The sequence below is a fragment of the Haemorhous mexicanus genome, chromosome 4 (assembly GCF_027477595.1).
Source record: "Haemorhous mexicanus isolate bHaeMex1 chromosome 4, bHaeMex1.pri, whole genome shotgun sequence".
NCBI lineage: Eukaryota > Metazoa > Chordata > Aves > Passeriformes > Fringillidae > Haemorhous > Haemorhous mexicanus.
In genome coordinates, this window is record NC_082344.1 from 55,957,472 (window position 1) to 55,977,177 (window position 19,706).

Sequence of the window (19,706 nt, forward strand, 5' to 3'; positions counted from 1 at the left end):
TTTCAATGCACATTACACCCCTTTTACATCAGAGGTTTATTTCTTATCCTGAAAGTAATATAGTACAAAAGCTAGTGGCATCATTCTGTGATTCCTAAACAACTTGGTTCAGTATGTCCTAAAAAAATGAATGACTTACAGGAGGTAGCTGCACTTAGATAAAATAATAGGTGGTGAAAGCCAATATATGGCATAAGTAGTAGGCTTGTAGTGTTTGGGGCTAATTATTAGCCCTGTTAATCTGGCTCTCTGTTCAAGGTGAAAAGATATTGAGTGGAATGGAGGAGAAGGCTACATCTGCCTACCTGCTCTCTTCTCATGTCTGCAGTCTGCTTCTAGCACTGTTTACCTCAAGGAGAAAAGAATACTTCAAAATTCTATTGAATTCTCTGTTCTGTCATAAAGACAGTAGGAATTACTGTATTTTCCTTTGTTTTTCCTCACTTTAACTATTAAAGTGCCATTTTGGTTTGAGTTTAATTTTATGTGCATGAGTCAAAGCAGCATAGCACTGGCTGTAATTATTGTCCAGAAGTTTTTGCTGGGAAAGGGTACTTACAGGGAAAAGCTGACAAAGGAGTGGAACAATATATGGATATTGAGCAGAATAGGAAACCTAAAAATACCTAGAAATGGTGGTGCAGTAGTTTATATATACTAGTAATACTTCTTTGCATTATTTTATTTAGGATTTTAAATTGCTGAGAATGCACTGAAAAATCTGGTCTTTAACACTGAAAGCCCTTGATATCTCTGGTGCCTTTTTTTTTTTTTAAATAAAAACTTTCTCAGTATAAAATTAAATGCTTTATAAAGCTGACTGCAAAGTTACTGTTTGGGTTTGTGTGGGAGGTGTTATTTTGCTTGAGTTTTTTATTAATTTTGCCAAATATAGGTGGGTTTTTGTGTATTTTAACATGAACAAAAAAATCCAGACAGACTTATGACAAAATCTGATCTTTATTGAAATGTTTTGCCTCTCAAGCACAGAGATTAAAAGTATCAATGTCATACTCTTGGTTTTAACTACATATTATATGCTGAAAACATTCTTTGAATTAAAGTTTGTTGGTAGATTCTTTGCATGTTATCATGCAAGTGAACCAGAGAAGACTTTTTTCCCACCAGTAATTAAAATAATAATGGTGTGTATATTTAAGAATGAATGTAGAATGTATGAATGTAGAATACATTAATGTGCAATATGTATTAAAATGTAATATTGAGTGTATATTTATGTGTCTGTATTTATATAATTAATATAATTATTTATATGTATATATATAGCATAATACAAAATCAATTTTACCAATGTAATTTTAGTTTTTTGATATGCAGTAATACTTAAAAACTAGGAGCTTCAATTGTTATAAAATCCTCTAAAAAAATGCTTTTTTCTTTCTTGGTAGAGAAAAATGAGAAAGGTAGTGTGAAAGCAGGCAATCTGAAGTGCAAGGAAGAGCCATCAAAACTACTGTCTGGAAACAAATTTCAAGAGCGTTACTTTGTGTTACGGGAAGGAAACTTGCTTCTGTATAAGGATATGAAGGTACAGCAGACAAACTCTCCAACAAACTTGGCTTTAAGCTTTCTTTTCTGTTTTGTTTGAAAAAGAAAAGAACAACATTTCTCATATGAAATGGCAACTTCTAGAATCTGGGGTTAACATCTAAGATTTTTGTCTTGCTGTTTCACAGGTGTCTTAGTAGAAGGAGTTTGTGTGGGTTTGTCATTTAACCATTGTAGTTATGCATTACTCTAAGCTTTAAAAATTAAAAATAGAATAATGTTTGGGTGCTTTGTGCTGACATTAAATTATTTGAAACCTGCTGTAGAAATCTGCAAAATTAATATGGAGCTTAAAGGAGTGCATGCCATTTTTTTCTTGGTATTTCACACAAAGCCCTTAAAAATTCAAACAACAGGGTTCTTATACATGCACGTCTCATGAGAGAAGAGATTATAGGAAACAATAACTCTCAATACACTAGGAAAATATTTCCCCGCTTCCCAACAACATTTTTCAGATGTATTCTCAGTCCTCTAAAAACTAGTATGGATAATTAGGTTATGTATACCTCAGAATTCCATAGAACTGAATTTAGTCATGATTAATAGCAGGAAGGATTCAGTTTTAAATATTTCATGGGAGTTTTCTCAAAACAGTGGGTTTGAGTGTATGCAGCTTGTATTTAAGTATAAGGCCAAATGATATTAATAAAGAACTATATTTTAGTTCCAATAATTTTTTGTTTAAAAAAATCAAAGTTTCAAGTGCTTTTATTTTTGCTGACCACTCTTTTTTTCCCATCCAAAAAATATAGATGTATATTGCTGACCCTCCTAAAGTACTTTTTTTTAAGACATATCTTTTGCTCATGTAAGCTAATGCACTGTGTCTTCCTGTGAAGCTGTGGATACAATCTTAATTAGAATGACCCCAGAATGTCACAAATAGTGTCTTACAATTTAGTGCTAAAACTCAAATTGGCACATATGTGAGAATAAATTAATATGCCCATAAAACCTTAATTAGTATCTCGGAGAGAATTTATGACAGGATTGTTTTACCACTTCATAATCTCCTCTTTTAAGCCATTCTAATTTATAAAAAATTGAATTCCCCAACTCAGGAGGCGCTTTGAACACTTATTTTTAAATTATTTTTTTTTAATGCAAATGGCAATACCATTCTGATCAAATAGTATCTGAGTTTGTTTTACATTTTTTGAGAGATATTAATCTACCATGAATAATCTTGGTTTCATTTTAGTCATATTTAGGAATGAATAGTAGTAACGCTTGACATTGCAGATGGAAAATTGTAGTTAATAAGGCCACATGTGCTAATTAATTTATAAATTCTCATTAATAGCAAATTAAATTTGTATATGCAGGTGGAGATTCATTCTGTTCAGTGTTTCTCTTGTTCAAGAGCAATTATCAAAAACATTGAAAGTTTCCATGAATACTGTATTCTAAATTGCTATATTGTGCTAATTGACTGAAATAATTTACCCCTTTAATGTTCTGTTGCTAAGAGATAAGCTCACAGACAAAGAAATGGCTCCCTTAAGGTGCATTATTGTGAGAAGTATGCAGTTGTTTAAGTTATAACTATGTTCTGCAGGGGTATTTTTTCATCCTGGCAGTACCCTTCTTTTTGAGCAGGAAGTTGCACAAGAATACCAACCATAAAACTGTTGTGTGTTTTGTTATTTTCTTAAGTTCTCTTAAGTGTCTCTTTTTTCCCACACTGAAGTGTTAGAAATTGAAAGCTACAGAATGGGAAATTGAGAATCCAGGGACAGTAAACACTAGGGAGTAGCTTTGTGTACTGGGATTATAACATTTGTTTAGTTTTTAGGTGCAGTTTTTTCTACATTGAAAGCTAAAACACTTGACCTAAAAGTACTAAAGGAATGCTTTTGTGTTGTGGTAAATATTTTTCTCTGTAATAGTGTGCATCTGTTGTTTCCTTTCAGCACTTCATCTTCCAGTAACATTCAGTTCTCACACCTGTGGGTCTATGTTTTCTGTAGATTGACTAGAGGTAGTTTGTTCAAGAAGGAGCAAGCAAGGAACCTCAGGAGATCCTTGTCCAGCTTCCTGTGCACAGCAGGGATAGCAGCTGAGGTCAGGACATGTCATGCATGGCTTTAATCTGTTAAAGTCTTTGAAAACCCTGAGGACAGGTAGCACAACCTTTCTGGGCAGCCTGTTGCAGTACCTGACTGTCCTCATGGGAAAGTTTGTCTGTCCTTAGATGTAGTCTTCTCACAGTACAAAATGCCTCACTTGATCTGCTTCAAAATTTCCCTGTAGGCTCTCGTGGGCTGCTGTTAGGTCAGCCTCCCCTCCAAGGCAAGTGCTCCAGCCCCCAGGTGGCCTGGTGGGCCCCTACTGAACCCTCTCCAGGTTACTGATTCCTTTTTGTCTCAAGGATCCAAAAGATGCAGTCACACAAGTAATAAGGAAAGAAGGAGAATCATTCTCCTCCGCCTCCTCACTGTGCTTCTGCTAGCTCAGGAAAGTGAGACCACCTTTGATGTTAGGATACTCTGTTGGTTTATGCCCAGTTTGGCACCTACCAGCATGCTCTGGTCCCTATCAGCAGAACTGCCTCCCACTCTCTGTCATTCAAAGAGTTTTTTCCTTCACATGTGCAAGAGTTTGTGTATACTATTGTTAAATGTAATGATATTCCTGTTCCATTTCTTTGTGCTGTGTAGGTTCCTCTGAAAGTCCCAATACTGGTGTTCTCCAGAAACCAGGTGTATTCCTTCTGTCTCACTGGGCTGCCCTTCCTGAAGATATCAGGAGGAACAAAGCCCTGCCCTCCCCATCCTCTGTCCCATAAAAGTCATGATATGTTATCTAGAGACTTCTGTGGGTTGTTTGAAGACATAATTTGCTTTATTCTTCATCCTGATTTAGCGGCCCCAGTGGCCTAATGGATGAAGCACTGTCTAAACCAGAGATTGTGGGTTTGAGTCAGTCAGCACAGCTTCACCAAGGGCAAGTCCTGCCTGACCAACTTAGTGGCCTTCTATGATAAATTGACTATGTCAGTGGACAAGGGAAAAGTTGCAGGTGTCATGTGTCTGGAATTCTGTAAAGCCCTTGACATGGTCCCTCACAATATTATTTTCTCTAAATTCGGCAGGGATGGAATTGATGGAGAGGATTGTTAGATGGATAAGAAAGTGGTTGAATAGTCATATCCAGAGGGTAGTGATCAATGGCTCAGGGTCCTGATGGACATCACTGACATGTGATGTCCTTCAGAGGTCCTTACTGGGATTAGTGCTACTTCATATATTCATTAGTGACACAGAAAGGGGGATTGAGTGCATCTTCAACAGATGACACTAAGCTGGGGGTATGGTTGATACACCTTGGGAATAGGATGCCATCCAGAAAGGCCTGGACAAGCATGAAAAGTAAGCCCATGGGAATCTCAGCAGGTTTAACATGATCAAGTGCAAGGTGTTGCACCTTGTTTGGGTCAAGTTATGATATCAGTCCAGTCTGGGGGATGAACAGATCCAGAGCAGCCCTGCCAGGGAGGATTTGGTGATGCTGGTGGGTGAGAGGCTGGACATGACCCAGTCATGAGCACTCACAGCCCAGAGAGCCAAAGGTGTCCTGGGCTGCACCCAGAGCCCCGTGGGCTGCAGAGGAGGGAGGGGATTCTGCCCCTCTGCCCTGCTCTGGTGAGAGCCCACCTGCAGTGCTGCAGCCAGCTCTGGGGGCCCAGCACAGGAAGGACATGGGCGTGTTAGAGCGAGTCCAAGGCAGGCTACCTTGTTGATTAGAGGGGTGGATCACCTTGTCTGTGAAGAAAGGCTGAAGACCTGGGTTTGGTCAGCCTGGAAAAGAGACCTACTTGTGGCCTTCTAGTACCTGAAAGGAGCCTAGAAGAAAGATGAAAACAGATGTTTTAGAAGAGTGTAATGCAGCAGAACAACAGGAATGCCTTCAAACTGAGAGTAGGTATAGACTGAGTATTAGGAAGAATTCTTTACTGTGAGGGTGGTGAGCCACTGGAACAGGTTACCCAGAAAAGCTCGGGATGCCCTATCACTGGAAGTGTTCATGGTCAGGCTAGATAGGGCTCAGAGTAACCTGGTCTAGTGAAAGATGTTCCTATTCATGGGAGGGGGGTTGGAACTAGATAGTCTTTAAAGTCCCTTCCAACCCAAACCATTCTCTGATTTGAAGAAAATTTTCAGCATTCCACAGAAGAGGTTATTTAACAGAGAGCAATCCCATTTCCCATCTTCCTGTCTCATGAAGAGTTTGTGTTCTTATGTAGCATCACATCTTCATTATTCTGATTGTGTTACAGTTTTGTGATTTCATGTGAACCTTAAGTTATAATCAGTCTGCTTCCGGTAATAGTGACTGGTACACTTTATTAATGGCAAAGAAAGAGATAAAATATTTTAAGGAGTTGCTAGAAAAGAGGGGTGCACTTCATGAAAGAAACTGAACTGTGAAATCAGTCATGTGGCATTTTCTCTTTGGCACATTCCTGATACAATATTTAGAATCTTGCTTTATTTGCAGGCTAGCAAACCTGAAAAAGTGTTGCCTGTCAGTTCTCTGAAGCTTTATCTTGGAGTGAAAAAGAAAATGAAGCCACCAACAAAGTAAGAATAGAAAAGAGAAGAAAATAAACGCTGTGTAAGAAGTATTGTAGTATCATCAATAAAGGGTAGCATAGAACATTGTGTAACAAGGAAAAGTCAAGAAGCCTATAGCAGTATGCTGAATTAAATTATCCCCTGTAATATTATTTGTTCTGTTCCTATATTTGTTTTCATGTTCCATGTTAACTAATCTGTGCTACTAAATTACTTTATTGATTTTCTCTTTGTAATCTAAGGTGCATTTTTTATCTCTTGTGGATATGGTCATTCCTGGCTCACTTAGTTTTGTGGTATATGTCCTGCATGTCATTGGTGGACACACTTTCCTTGCACCAAGTAAAAATAGAGAAGAGAAAACCAGTTAGTCATGGCCCTTACTGGCAGTTCCTGTTGTTCAGCAGAGGATTTTCCCTTTTCAGGATCTTTGTTATTTTGATATTTCTGCTAGTTTAAGACTACAGTGCCCTTTACAAACATCAGTGACTATCTCTCAGGAAAAGAGCACTGGAAAATGACAACTGTTTTTCTCAGATGTTTCCAGTTCTTGTTCAGTCAAAGCTTTGAGATACTGAGACAATGCACATAGGATCTTATCCCAGAGGGAGTCTAGGTTGGCTGTAGCCTTTAAACAGATCTGCTTGAACTTTTCCTTTACAGTTGGCAAATCAAAACACCCCAAAAAGGTCTGTGAATTTCAAAGCTTAGCCATGTTTAAGAAAATGTTGGTGGTTTTTCTGGGTGTGTTTTTTTTTTCAATTCAAGTGCAGAATGAGTAGGAGATTAGTCCAAAATAGGAGTAAAAAGATTATGTAAATGTATTTTTGCAGGTTCTTTTACCTTAAGGTTTATTTTTAGTCTACTTTAAAAAGAAGAGTTTACCAAGTCTCTTCTGGATCTCCAGAAGTGTCTGTTTCACCTCAGAGGCTTGATTGTGCACACACTCCCTTTTCGTTTCCCTAGTAATTATTAAATCCTTATAAAATCATGTGATTCTTTTGTTTATAGTACAAGCATAGCTCTTTTTTCTCTGTGACTTCCACACTGTAGTGGATTCTTTACCTGACAGTTTTATTTCCAGCTCCTTTTAGAAAGCACAGCCACAGAAAAAACTCGGCAACTAGTCAGCTGTCATCTGCAGTGCTTTGCTATAACCCTTTGTCTAAAACTGAGAGTTCATTAACTGTGAATCAGTTGTAAGAAAATTAGCAAAATCCATCCTGAAACCCACAACTTTATTCTGGATTTGCAGTACACATTTAGACTTTGCAAAAAAATTTTTTTTTTTAATTAAAAGGACTATATAAAGGTAATTAATCTCTGCAGTTTGAGGAATAGTCCCTGTTTATGGAACTAATTTTTGAAAATCTTCGTTTTTTTCAGCTGGGGACTTGCAGTATTTTCTGAAAAACACCAGTGGTAGGTAAACATGAAATGCATGCTTGGTTTAACTTCACTGTCTAATATTTGTAGAAATATTCAATTTCAAAATAAGAGTGTTTGAAAACTAATGGGCATTATTTTGCTTTCATGTCAAATTTTATTTCTGTTTTTTTTAATTACAGAAACTTTCTTAGTTGGTATGTTTGGTTCATCTTTTGGGTTTAGGTGTCTGGCTTCCGTCTGTGACCAGAGACCAAAAATAGTCATAAAATTAGTATGATAGATTTTAATCCTGTGCACAAGCTTAAAATGAAGCACAGGCATTGTCTTCAAAGTAGGTAAAGGGATAATTTGAAGTATTTATATATGCCTGGTTTTTTGGGAGTGTTAATAGTAAAGATGGATAGTATGAATGAATTTAAGCATTATTTGATGTAGTTTAGAAGCCTATTCTTAAATATGTGTAACTTTAACAGGTGTCTCCATTGTTTTTTATATTAATTATGTATTGTGTTCTAGGTATATATGTTGTGATGGACAAGATGTGCAGATGGAGTGGATGATCAGCATTTTTATGGCACAGGTACTAATCTGATCTGAAAATGTAACTCATTCTGCTGTTATAAAAATCCCATTAAATATGTATGTGTTATATATAAGGTTCAGTGCCAAAGTTTCTGGAATACTTCATGTAATAAAAGTGCCAAAAGGTGTCTTAGTCCATGAAGACTATGAGTGCTCTGAGAGTAAGAACATTAGATTCTGACATCACCTCCCCATCCCACCCCACTGTGTTGTAGAGAAGCTTGGTAAAGAAGGAAAATTATTTCCTTTGCAGAAAGCTCTTGTATGTGAAATTTTGGGCATTGACCTAAAGGGTGTGTCTGTGTGCCACAATACCCGAGTGCTATTTCTCTGCTCACTAGTTTGGATGCTGCTAAATAGTCATGAAAGACAGGTGTAATGTTTAAAAGCATAGTGGTGGGAACTAGCCCAGTTGAAGAGCTGTGCCAATATGGCTTTATTTCTCTGGTATCCAGGTTTGTTTTGTTAACACTGACAATTCAATGTGTTGGGTAGGCTTTATCCTAAATTAAGTACTCTTCTGCTTGCTGCGAGATTGTAAGGTGGGTATGTGTTTGAGTGTCATACAACACATCCTTGGAAATGGAGTTTAATGTTTGCATTGGAGAAGTGGAAGTAAGCGAGATGGGAAGAATTTAGCCTGACTGGAGACTGGAACATAGTTAAAGGTTTTAACAGGATTTTGTGTCTATGTCAGATTTTTCTTTTTCCCATGGTGTTCAAGGAGCTTTGCAGGATATCACTGTGAATAAACATTGCTAGATTTGTGATTACCTGGGAGCTTTGTGTTGCATAAAGTAGGCTGAGCACAAGACCATTGAAATACAGACTTAGTGACTTCCTAAAACAGAATCTGACTTTCATAGATAGTAGTGCTAGAAGTATAATGCGTGCCTTGAAAGTAAGACTTCCAAATTCTCGTCTTATTCAAGTCTCTTAACTGAAATGACAATTGTTGTTTCTATGGAAACAGCTGGCATACATCTCCTGGGCATAACATGAGCAGTGTCACAGCAAATAGGCTCAGAGGTTATTGATATAGGAAACTTAGAAGTAACTCATGCAAGGTTGGTAACTGTTGAAGTCCTTTTGACATAAAATCACGATGAAGGACAGTTTTACAATTCTGCTCAGGCAGATGCACAATGTTCCTTTGACAATATAGATAAAAACTGGGAGGCATTGCTCACTGTCCAGGATAAATTTTCCTAAAAGAAAAAAAAAAGACTAAATCATTTCATGCACATTAAAAAAAAATTGCTATGAATTCATATTGTTAATTTTAAAACTTTATTCCAATGAATGAACAGTGCAATGAATTAGCAGTACTACTTTGAAAGGGTTTTTTTGGTTTGGCTTGATTTTTTGTGGAAATTCTTGATTTTTTTTTTTACAAGCATTCTGGACATCAGTAAAGTTGTCAGTCTGTAAACTACATGAGAAATTATGTGCTAATGATGCAGATGCAGATTTAGTGTGTTGTTCTTATTGCAGTCTACTACTTCGTTACGGAGAAAATTTCCTTAAGAATGCAATGCCTCATATTGGTAAAGTTTGCTGTAAGATCTCTAAAAAGTCTTGCATCATACAGCAGCAGACAATTATTACCACATTATCCCATTTCTAAACCAGAAAGCTGTAAATGTCAACTGAGATTATTTCTAGTTAGAATTTTCAGGTTGAGACCATCTTTAGGGAAGTCAGCTTTTTTTTTTTCTGTATATGTTGTCACTGTATTTGAACACACACGTTAGAGAAACTGCGGGCAGCACATATTCTTTGTGAGTGGAATAACCTAGATTGGAAATTGAAAAATACTGTAAAATTGGTTTTGAAGAGTTAAGACATTGACATTTAATGTTCTTGTGCAATCAAGAGGGACATAAACCAATATTACTGCATTCCTCAGTGCCTGAGCAGGCTCAAGTTTTATTAGTAATTAATATCAGTAAGATAGTAGTACTATTACTGTTTTTTTTTTCTTAGTGTCTGATAATGTTTATTCCTGTAGTATAAACAGTGCAGAGTATATAAACAGCAAAGTGTAGGTACTGCTGTAATCTAGGTACAAGAGTACTTTGATACAGGCAATCAAGTTAACCCAGAGGTTATTAATCTTCCATTTCAAACTGGTACATAATAAGTGTTTGAAGTAGGACCAATGTTTCTTTCAGTTCTATGCAAAACCATCCTGAAAAGCACGATTCTTGAATTCTGTAATAGTTCTGTACAAAATCTCTTAAGAGCATGCATAGAATTCAGTTGGAAGTAATTAATTCATATGAAGATGGACACAATAGTTTTCTTCCAGTTTCCTTGTCTTCGATCAGCTGGAGGCACATTATACTACCATGAGGTGCAGTTGAACAGAGGGGTCAAAACTATGAATAAATACATTTTTTATGTGGCCTAATGCATTGCTAGTATTTCTGATATACTTTCTCAGTTCTATTTCAAGAAATGTTACAGGCACAAAAGGGAAATCAGGCTCCTTAGCTGACAGGGATGGTGTCCTTAGGCTTGCTGGGATTTAAGACAGATAGTTTTCTTCAGAAGCTGATTAAAGTTTCTCCATCACTTTCTGGATTGTATTTGTTTGTTTTATCTTGATCCACAATAAACTGATTTTGGTTGGCAAGAGCTGCTCTTTCAGATAATTTCTCATTTTATTAGAAGAAAATGTTCTTAATGGAGTGAACTCTCCACTGGAGAGAGCTCTTATCACAGACTTTTGCATCACTCTCGTCATATCATGTGTGAGAATTTTTTACTTCATCAAGATATGAGTCTATAAAATACTTCTTCTAAATTTGGAGCCATGGCTTTCAATTTCTAGTCAGCCATCATGAGTCAGTAATCATTGATTCTGATGGGTTTTAATGGTAGTGCTCTTTTTACTTGCAGATCATGTGCAAGTATGATCATACCTCCTCATAGATTAAAATTGTTTTTTTGAATAGGGTCTTCAAGAGACTTGCTTCATGGATTTGCAGTCCTGGCTTGCCAGTTTCCTTCAAAGTTTTGCTGATTTAGCTGTAGGCCTTGGATATTCATTTTGATTCACAGAAACTCATGTTGATGATTTTTCAGTAAAATAGTCTTGAAATACCTTGTCCTCAAATCTTTCTGTTTTTTATTGGCATTACATGAGGACTGTGAGCTCATGTGCTCAAATTTGAAATGTTCAGTAAGTAATGTATGATTTTTTACTTGCTTCTCTTCCCAGTCTTGTTTTTCACTCAGAGTGGAACTTCACATTTTTCCCCAAAACTCACCTATTTCAGTTGAGATAAAGCAGACTACTGTTGAAGCCAGATCTGCATATTTGTAGATTGTGTTTCGGATAACACGTGTTGTTATCATATGTTAAGCAATTATTTTCTCTAAATTATTAATACAAATTTTCACAGAATAACAGAATCAATTAGTTTGGAAAGGACCTTTGAGATCATTGAGTCAAAGCTATGACTTAACACCGTCTTGTCAACCAGACCATGGCACTGAGCGTCACACCTAGACTTTTCTTAAACACCTCCAGGCATGGTGACTGGTGACATTCCAATGTCTAATCACCTTTTTTGGGAAGAAACTATTCCTTATATCCAATGTCAACCTCCCCTGGTGCAGTTTAAGGCTATTTCCTCTCACCCTGTCGCTGGTTGCCTGGGAGAAGAAGCCCATCCCCACCTGGCTCCAGCCTCCTCGCAGGCAATCGTAGAGACCAGTCAGTTCCCCCGAGCCTCCTTTTCTCCAGGGTGAGCACCCCCAGCTCCCTCAGCTGTTCCCTACAAGCCTTGTGCTCCAGACCCTTCTCCAGCTCCATTGTCCTTCTCTGGACACGCTCCAGCCCCTCAGTGTCTTTCTTGCAGTGAGGGGCCCAGAACTGGACACAGGATTTGAGGTGTGGCTTCACCAGTGCCAGGTACAAGGGAGCAATCACTGCTCTGCTCCTGCTGGCCACACTATTTCTGACACAGGCCAGGATGCCATTGGCCTCCTTGGCCACCTGGGCACACGCTGGCTCATGTTCAGCAGCTGTGGACCAGCACTGCCAGGTCCTTTTCCACTGGGCCACATTCCAGCCACTCTGCCCCAGCCTGTAGCTGTGCCCGAGGTTGTTGTGGCCCAAGTGTTGTACCCTGAACTTCGGTCTTGAACCTCAACAAGAAACACATTTAGAAATGCTTGCACATTGAGGTGATTTTATCTTATTTCAGAAACTTTTGTTGGGACTCATGAAAGCATGCTTCTGTGGAATCTTGAAATTGTGAAACAAGTCAAAATGTGTGTCATGTTTAATGATATTTTCTACTTTTTGAGGATAATGAGAATAATATTAAGGAAGGAAGATGTTTGATACATGACAATTATGTAGAGACATTTTGGTTCTTTTCACTCAACATTGTGCAGCGCTTACAAAATATTTACATAATTTTAAGTATCATAGTGTTTTTCCCTTTCTCCCACAATAGTAGGGCATGGTATTGTGCAGTATATAGCTTTTTCCAAGGGAGTTTTGCATACCAAAGAATCCTATGTATTTATGAAATTGTAGATGGAAAATAAGGAATCATTTTCTTCTTCAGCATGCAGATATATGGCCACCTGCTGGGAAAGCAAGAAAGCAATCCATAACTAAAAGCCCAAAGATCAGAGGCTTACCACTAATTCCCATTCATCAGGAGAAGAACACTTGTGAAATCCGAGGGAATACAGAGGTAAGTGGGGTTTAAACTTGATATAGAACTTTTAACCACAATGCTGTAATAAGTAGTCCAGTACTAATGAACTCCCTTGAGCTGGATTAATATAGAATGCAGGTGCTCTTATTATCAATGCCTCTTCCAATATTTTGTCATGAAAGGAACATTTAGGAAAATTTAATTTAAAAAAGCTATTGTAGTCCCAAGTTGCATAACCTCTCTGGCTGTTCAGTAAATCATAATGGACTTTGATTTGTGCTTGCTATTTTTGAGTAGAGATTGTTCATTAGGAGTAAATAAGACTTCTAGCTGGAAATATTATGCACATTATTACAGTACGGCTTTTATTTTTAATAAGCTCCTTGAAAACTGTCCTGCATGCATATCTTGAAATATTTTTTCTTCTGTCTAAAATAACTGCATGGTTTTAGTTACATACTCTGTGAATATAATGGAAAAGCTCTGATGGAACTAATGTTGCTACATTTAAGTTGTGCTATTATTAGTCTCAAAGATGACTGAGAGGCTTTAGTTACAACTCTTTGAATAGACTGAGCTTTGTTACTGCATTACTGCACTAGTGCACTAGTGATGTGTCTTAACCTTATCATATTAGCTTGAGATTACTTTCTGGTATCCACATAGAGAAACTGATGCCTGTGGGGAGAACTTACTTGCCTTTATTCCAGCTGAGATGAAGCAGTGGAGGCACTGCTCTGCTTGGGAATAGTAGTGGTAACTAGCCTGAGTGCAGCAGTGAATAACTGTTGAAACAACAGATTGGTCCTTTGACTGCAGCAGTATAATTTCTTGCACACTTTGGAACATTTTGAATATAGGGGTTATCATGGTTATTATCACCACTAACAGAGATGATGGTTCAGGTACAGAATGGTAAAGTTGGCTATTTCTGTAGTGAACCAAAAGCAAAAGGCAGGCATAGTGCTTTATGTAAAAGACAGCTCCATCTCGTGTTACACTTCCTTCTAGAAAGAATTTCTGCTCTGCCTAACTACAAGAGTATAAAACTTTGTGAATATAAGCATTTTATAATTTTTTTACAAACTTTTGTATTTTGTTTCGTCTGTTTTAGCTTTCTCTCAAAAAAATTTTTTGCAGTTTTTATTAAGTTCTTTCTGATGCTTGTATTTTCAAACTTCTTTGATGAAAGTAATCAGGTCTCGTCAGTCAAAAAACTTCATAACCCTTAGGTGTGTCTCTTACCTGTTCTTTATGCAAGTACACTTGAAACCTCTCAGTACATTCTTTGAGATGGCTACAAATTCAAACATTCTAGGGTAAAAGTTTTATTGAATTCTGAGCTTCATTATTAAAAATCCTTAATGCCTTTTAGTTACTGTATGTTTTTGGGGGGTTTTTTGGGGATAATTTGCTTTATTAGGGAGAATTTTAATGTTTTGTACACTGCAACTTTGAGGAGGTCTGCATTTAAATGTAAAATCAGAAATCCACCATTTTCATTATTTATGCCATGATTAAATCTAGAGAATTTTTTATGGAAAAGGTATTTGCATACTTTAGGAAGGTTAACACAATACATAATGAAAAATAAAAACTAAGGCTTTTTTTACATGGAAAGCTAAAACTGGAATGAACAGTAAAATAGTGGTAGAAAGTATATATATGATACGGTTTATTAAGAAGAAATATTAAACCCCAGTGGAGTCAGTTAAAAAGAATGTACCATTGGGAGACCATGCCTTCAGTCCTTCAGTCTTTGAATTTGAGTACTCTTCCAACATGCAAGAATATCTCTGTTTTAAAGCATTAGAAAGTAATATCAGGAACAAGCATTTTCTGAAATATGCTGGTTTATGGAAAATGGAAGTCTCTTTACAGATCAATGAACATGTAGTAGAAATGTCATCAATTTATACAGGCAGGAAAAGAGACTGAAAGTTTTCTAAACAGTGAAGAAAGGGATATCTTTGAGAGAGAAGGATGACTGAGGGGGAGAAAAACCCAAACCACTATAAGCTCAAAGATACTCTGAAACTGAGTTTAATATTATTATTTTTTGCTAAAATGTCTATATTGAACGTCTGGTTTTTCTTCATCTTTGGAAGGAGTTTTATTGTGTGTTAACAAGATAAATGTGCAATACCAAAGGTTTGAAAGGCTTAATAACTAAGAATCCTAATAACAAATAGAACCAAAACATTTTGGTTATTTTTGTACTGCTTTTTGCACATGTGGACAATGCATTTGAATTATGCATATTTCTCATATAGAATTATTTAATTGAAATAGAAATATATTGCTGTGTATCTGCAGTAAGTATTTGATTTTATTTCTAAATACAAGAAGGCTGAGGAATGAGGATAAACCTTTTTTTTCAAGCACGATCAAATAGCATACTGACTTAGAATAGGTCATACAAGAAAGGCCCAAACCAATCTGTAATTCTGTATATCTAAACTAGCTCCTCCCTAGTGTTTGAGTAGTTTTTAATGTTTGATTTAACATATAGGAAGTATTAAGATTCCAAGGAACAAATTGTTCATATGTGGATGAATAACTCCTTAAAAAATGCAGTCAAACTGAACAAGTTCCACACAGGAAATACAAAAAGACCCAAAGTCTCCCTCAGCTTTCTCCACCTTCTGGTTGTCAAGAAAGATGGCACACGTGGAAAAAGTATTCCAGGACCTAATTTTCCTTTAGAACTACCAGAGTTTTTCACAAAAGGAATGTTCTACCTACTGCTGCACCACCTGAGTAGCCAGAATACAATAATCCAAATTTAGATCCAGCATCTGGTTTACCTTTAATTTTCTACAGTTTAAGAACTTGAAAACAGCCCTCCAGTATGAAAATTGAAAAAGAAGCCAGTCTTCATAACATATCAGTTAGTATTTAAAAGCTGCTGAAAATTTTTATATGATTGTTTAAAATTATCTCTCATATATTCATGTTGCTCAGTCATTAATTATCAAAACTGTAATATACACGTCTGTATTAATTCCACCAAACAATTCTACGTCTTTAAGAGTATAGGGATCTGCTGTAAAATGCTAAAATTTAGTCTACTGTGGTAGAATGGAAACTGAAATTGTGATTTTATAAAAATAAATCTTCATATCTTCATTGGCATGGTGCATGATTTATGTAAATTTCAGAAGTATAGCAAATTGAGAATTTGCTCACTAAAAATGATTACTAAATAATAATATGACAATTGTGGTAATTTAAAACTGACTTTGCTGTCTCAGCTCTTGAGTAAAATTAATTTTTTTTCTTTAAAACTTATGTGAAACTAATGAGCAAAAATTGCAATCTAAATATTTTTTTAATATGGTGTGAATGAACTTATTTCTCTTTGCTTGTTTGGTAAGAATGTAGAACTACAAGCTGAAAAGTCAAGATCAGGTGAACATCATGATAATGAACTTCTGGAAGAAAGAAAAAACTTGAAAGAAAAAGCATCTATTGTGGCACAATGTTTGGAAAGAAAGGAGGAGAAAGGGCGAAATCATGCCAAAACACATCGAAACTTGATTTCTGAGGATGATGCAGGCTCAGGAGTGACTGAATTACCCCAAATAACACATAAGACACTGAAGAAAAATAAAAAAAAAACAAACAAAACTACTTTGGAACTAGATAGTAAATTGCCATCAGATGTGATTCAGGAACTAAATACAGTGCTGCAGAAGAACAGAGCGCTTCATGAAAACTCCAGCTGATTTCCTGAACCTGAAGTGTAGTACTCATACGTATATTCTTGTGTTATATATGTGTGTGTATATATATATATATATATATATATATATATTTGTGTGTGTGTTTTCTGTTCAAAAGTGTTCTGTTTTGCTGTATCTAGTTTGTACAGTGCAGAGGAAATAAGGAAATATAATTTGTTTATATGCAGCTATTGATTTTGCCCTACGTTATAATTTACAACTGAACTGGGAGAACTGATTATGTAAATCTCCGGAAGTTTGGAAGTTTTTCTGTGCAGTGCAAGGACACCAGGGTTTTTTCTATTTTGTTTCTGTTTGTTTCAGATTTTGTTTGATACAAGGATTCTAAGGACTGTCAAAAGCTTTTGCTCTTTGTACTCTGTACCACCTTGTAAATACTGGAGAGATTTTTAAAAGACAAGATATATTCTGAAATTCATTCTATTGGCCTGCAATATTTTTAATTGTCTAACACTATAAACTTAGTAACATCTGATTTGAAATTGATTTTTTGTTGTTTTTGTTGGTTTGTTTTTTTTAATTTGTGGGGTTTTTTAAGGAGAAAATTAGTATTTGCTTCCATAGAATTGTCCTCTGACAAGGCATCATGTGAAGGAATCAAAAGGGAGAGAAATGTATTACATAAGACAATGTATTAATTCTTGTATCTTGAAACTGTGTCTCTAGGGTGTACATCTGATTATTACATCTAAGTTATGAGACTATTGAGGAGGACAAAAAAAAGTTTTCAAAGCAACATCTAATGGGTGTGCAAATTGGAAGAAAATCTCTATGTCAGAGGGCTGAAGTACTTTTCTAAACAGGCCTTGCTCAGCTCAGTGTGACAAATGCAAGCTTTTCTATTGCTCTTTGGATAGAGCTTGCTTGGTGCTAACGAAGTTACTGACCTCCCATAAATATTTAGTATTTAAATGAGAAATTAATTCATTTAAGAAAAAATGGTGCCCACACAAACAAATCAGAATGGTACCAACACACCCAGTGTTAAGAAGTGCCAAATCCTAAACAGAGGAAGAGATTTACCCCTCTCTTTACCATGAGGACCAAGGTAATAATATTCTGTTTGCAGGGACTAGCAAATGCTTGTCCTACAACTTTACCACTGCTCTTCTGAGTGTGAGGGCTGGTCCCAGGGTGAGACAGCAGCCTTGCTTGCTGCCTGCTGAGTGTGTAGGTAGCAGTTCTTGAAGATAGTGATGTAGCACAGTACAGCTACTTTGATTTTTAGGCCCTGAGTTCCTTAAATTTAAAATTCAGCATTGCTTTTCAAAACAAAACCTATTCAAGGAATGAAATTATTTTCAGTTGTTTTGTAGATTTTATCTTCACAAAGCCCTTGGGACTGCTGATTTGACTTTGTTCCATAGCACCTGGATGGGCAGAAGGCACTGCTGTGCTGAGGCTGTTTTCAGGTGTTGTAGATGCTGTCTGGTTAAGCAGCAGGACCAACAGACCTGAGCTCTAATGAGCTCACAAGGCACTTTGCTTCAAGGGAGGCATTAATAAGGGCATCTGCTCATTTTTGCTGCTGTCCCTTTTGTGGTCTGACTAGTCAGACTGCCACAGATTTTCATCAGCCTTTTAAGAACTTAGTGATGCCTTTAGTGTTTGATTGGAATTGGCCAGATCTCTTGGAGTAGGAGAGAGGAAGCACAGAAGCAGTATGCTCACTTACTCCCTCTTCTATTTTTGGTAGTCACAGGTGCCCTAACATTTCTCACATCATTTACTTCTATTCCTGATTACATTGAGCAGCTTAATTGGAAAAATAATTTGTTTGATTGAAGAAATTAGACAAGTGACTCAAATAATGTATCTGGCAACTCTGCTAGGAAGCAGAGAGAAAATGAGATCAAACTCAAATATTTTATAGTAGTATTTATAAATCTGGAATGTAGCACTGACAAAGCAAGTCTAGCCTTTCAGACTTTGCACCTAACTTATTTGACCAGTTGTTAAAACTGAAACAAGTTTGTAGATTTTAATTTTCCCAGTGCACTATTGACTGTTTTGCTACCTTCACTTTGTAATTGAGCCTCTTCTAATCATTGAGGCTCTGTCTCATGGAAGCACATCAGCCTGAACTCAAATTTTATTGATTAAAGCTGGTGCTTGATGTTATAAAACACATTCTTAAATGCTGGTTTGAACTGGGGACTAATGCCAGCAGGAGAAATTGCTTTATTTTCTGTCAGGCTGAACTTGAATGTAGTATTTACAGTTGTACTTTTATTTGCAGATATTTCTCAGTATTGAGTTATATTGGTTCTTATATTGTTCATCTTTTTATTGGGACCTTAAGAATGACATTCGCTTCACTGCTGAAATGATGCCTCATGCATCATTTAAGCCACTACACTAATGGAATAAATGGAGCAGTGGAAGGGTTTTGTGCATTGGAGTGAATATATCCACAAAGAAAATGGTTTGTGTATTTTTATTATTCTGTAGTCTAAGGACTACAGAAACATTTGTTCTATTTCAAAGCCATGTCACAGGTAAAATATCTGTATAACTGCTGCTAACAGGCCATAAAATTCAAGAAGATGTTTAATAAAATGTGTTTAAATTTGGCGTTGTATATATTCATGCACAAACACATTTATGTGCACATTCACAGAGGCACACCAAATGATGACAATGTTAACACAAGTAAAATTTATTTGGGGAAGTCAAAATTAAATTTTAAATTAATTCTTTTAGATAGGTATCAAAGTTTTGAACAAAAATCTGACACATTATTGTTGCACTACACGTTTCAGACTGATCTAAGACCTGCAGAATAAATGTGGTTTGTTGCAATATCTTAATGGCTGCTGATCTTTTGTTGTTCCTGTGCCATGTTGAGGACTGGTAAAGTGTAATTTTTAGAGAATTGTAACTGGACAAATGCTATTTCTCACAACAAGGTGATGGATTTTTTCAGAAAAAAACCAGAATGTTAAAAAAAAAAATCTGTGCCTGCCCATATGAAAACTGCTGAATAACCTGGTAAGAGCTTACTTTCTCATCTGCAAAATGAAGTTAAATGGGAGACTGGTATTTTATGTATGGGCCTATAACAGTTAGAAGACTAAGATTAATATCTTAATAAATCTTAGTAAATCTCAGGTTCGTCATTGTCTTGTTAAACTTCTATAATCATGATAGGTAGGTGT

General features: G+C 36.4%; 1 protein-coding gene across 4 annotated transcripts in view; it reads left to right on the plus strand.

Moving 5' to 3' along the window:
- ARAP2 (ArfGAP with RhoGAP domain, ankyrin repeat and PH domain 2) overlaps positions 1-19,358 on the plus strand; it is a 117,878-nt gene extending 98,520 nt beyond the window's left edge. For 2 of the 4 annotated variants that reach the window (XM_059845034.1, XM_059845035.1), the window contains 6 exons: positions 1,410-1,549; positions 6,073-6,155; positions 7,536-7,571; positions 8,055-8,118; positions 12,707-12,838; positions 16,180-19,358. In XM_059845034.1, the coding sequence (XP_059701017.1) occupies positions 1,410-1,549; positions 6,073-6,155; positions 7,536-7,571; positions 8,055-8,118; positions 12,707-12,838; positions 16,180-16,530 (806 nt within the window). In that variant the 3' untranslated portion in view covers positions 16,531-19,358. Of the gene's footprint in view, positions 1-1,409; positions 1,550-3,485; positions 6,156-7,535; positions 7,572-8,054; positions 8,119-12,706; positions 12,839-16,179 lie in introns of those variants that run through there. The other 2 variants (XM_059845036.1, XM_059845037.1) reach the window with 2 other exon arrangements.
- The last annotated feature ends 348 nt before the right edge of the window (positions 19,359-19,706 follow it).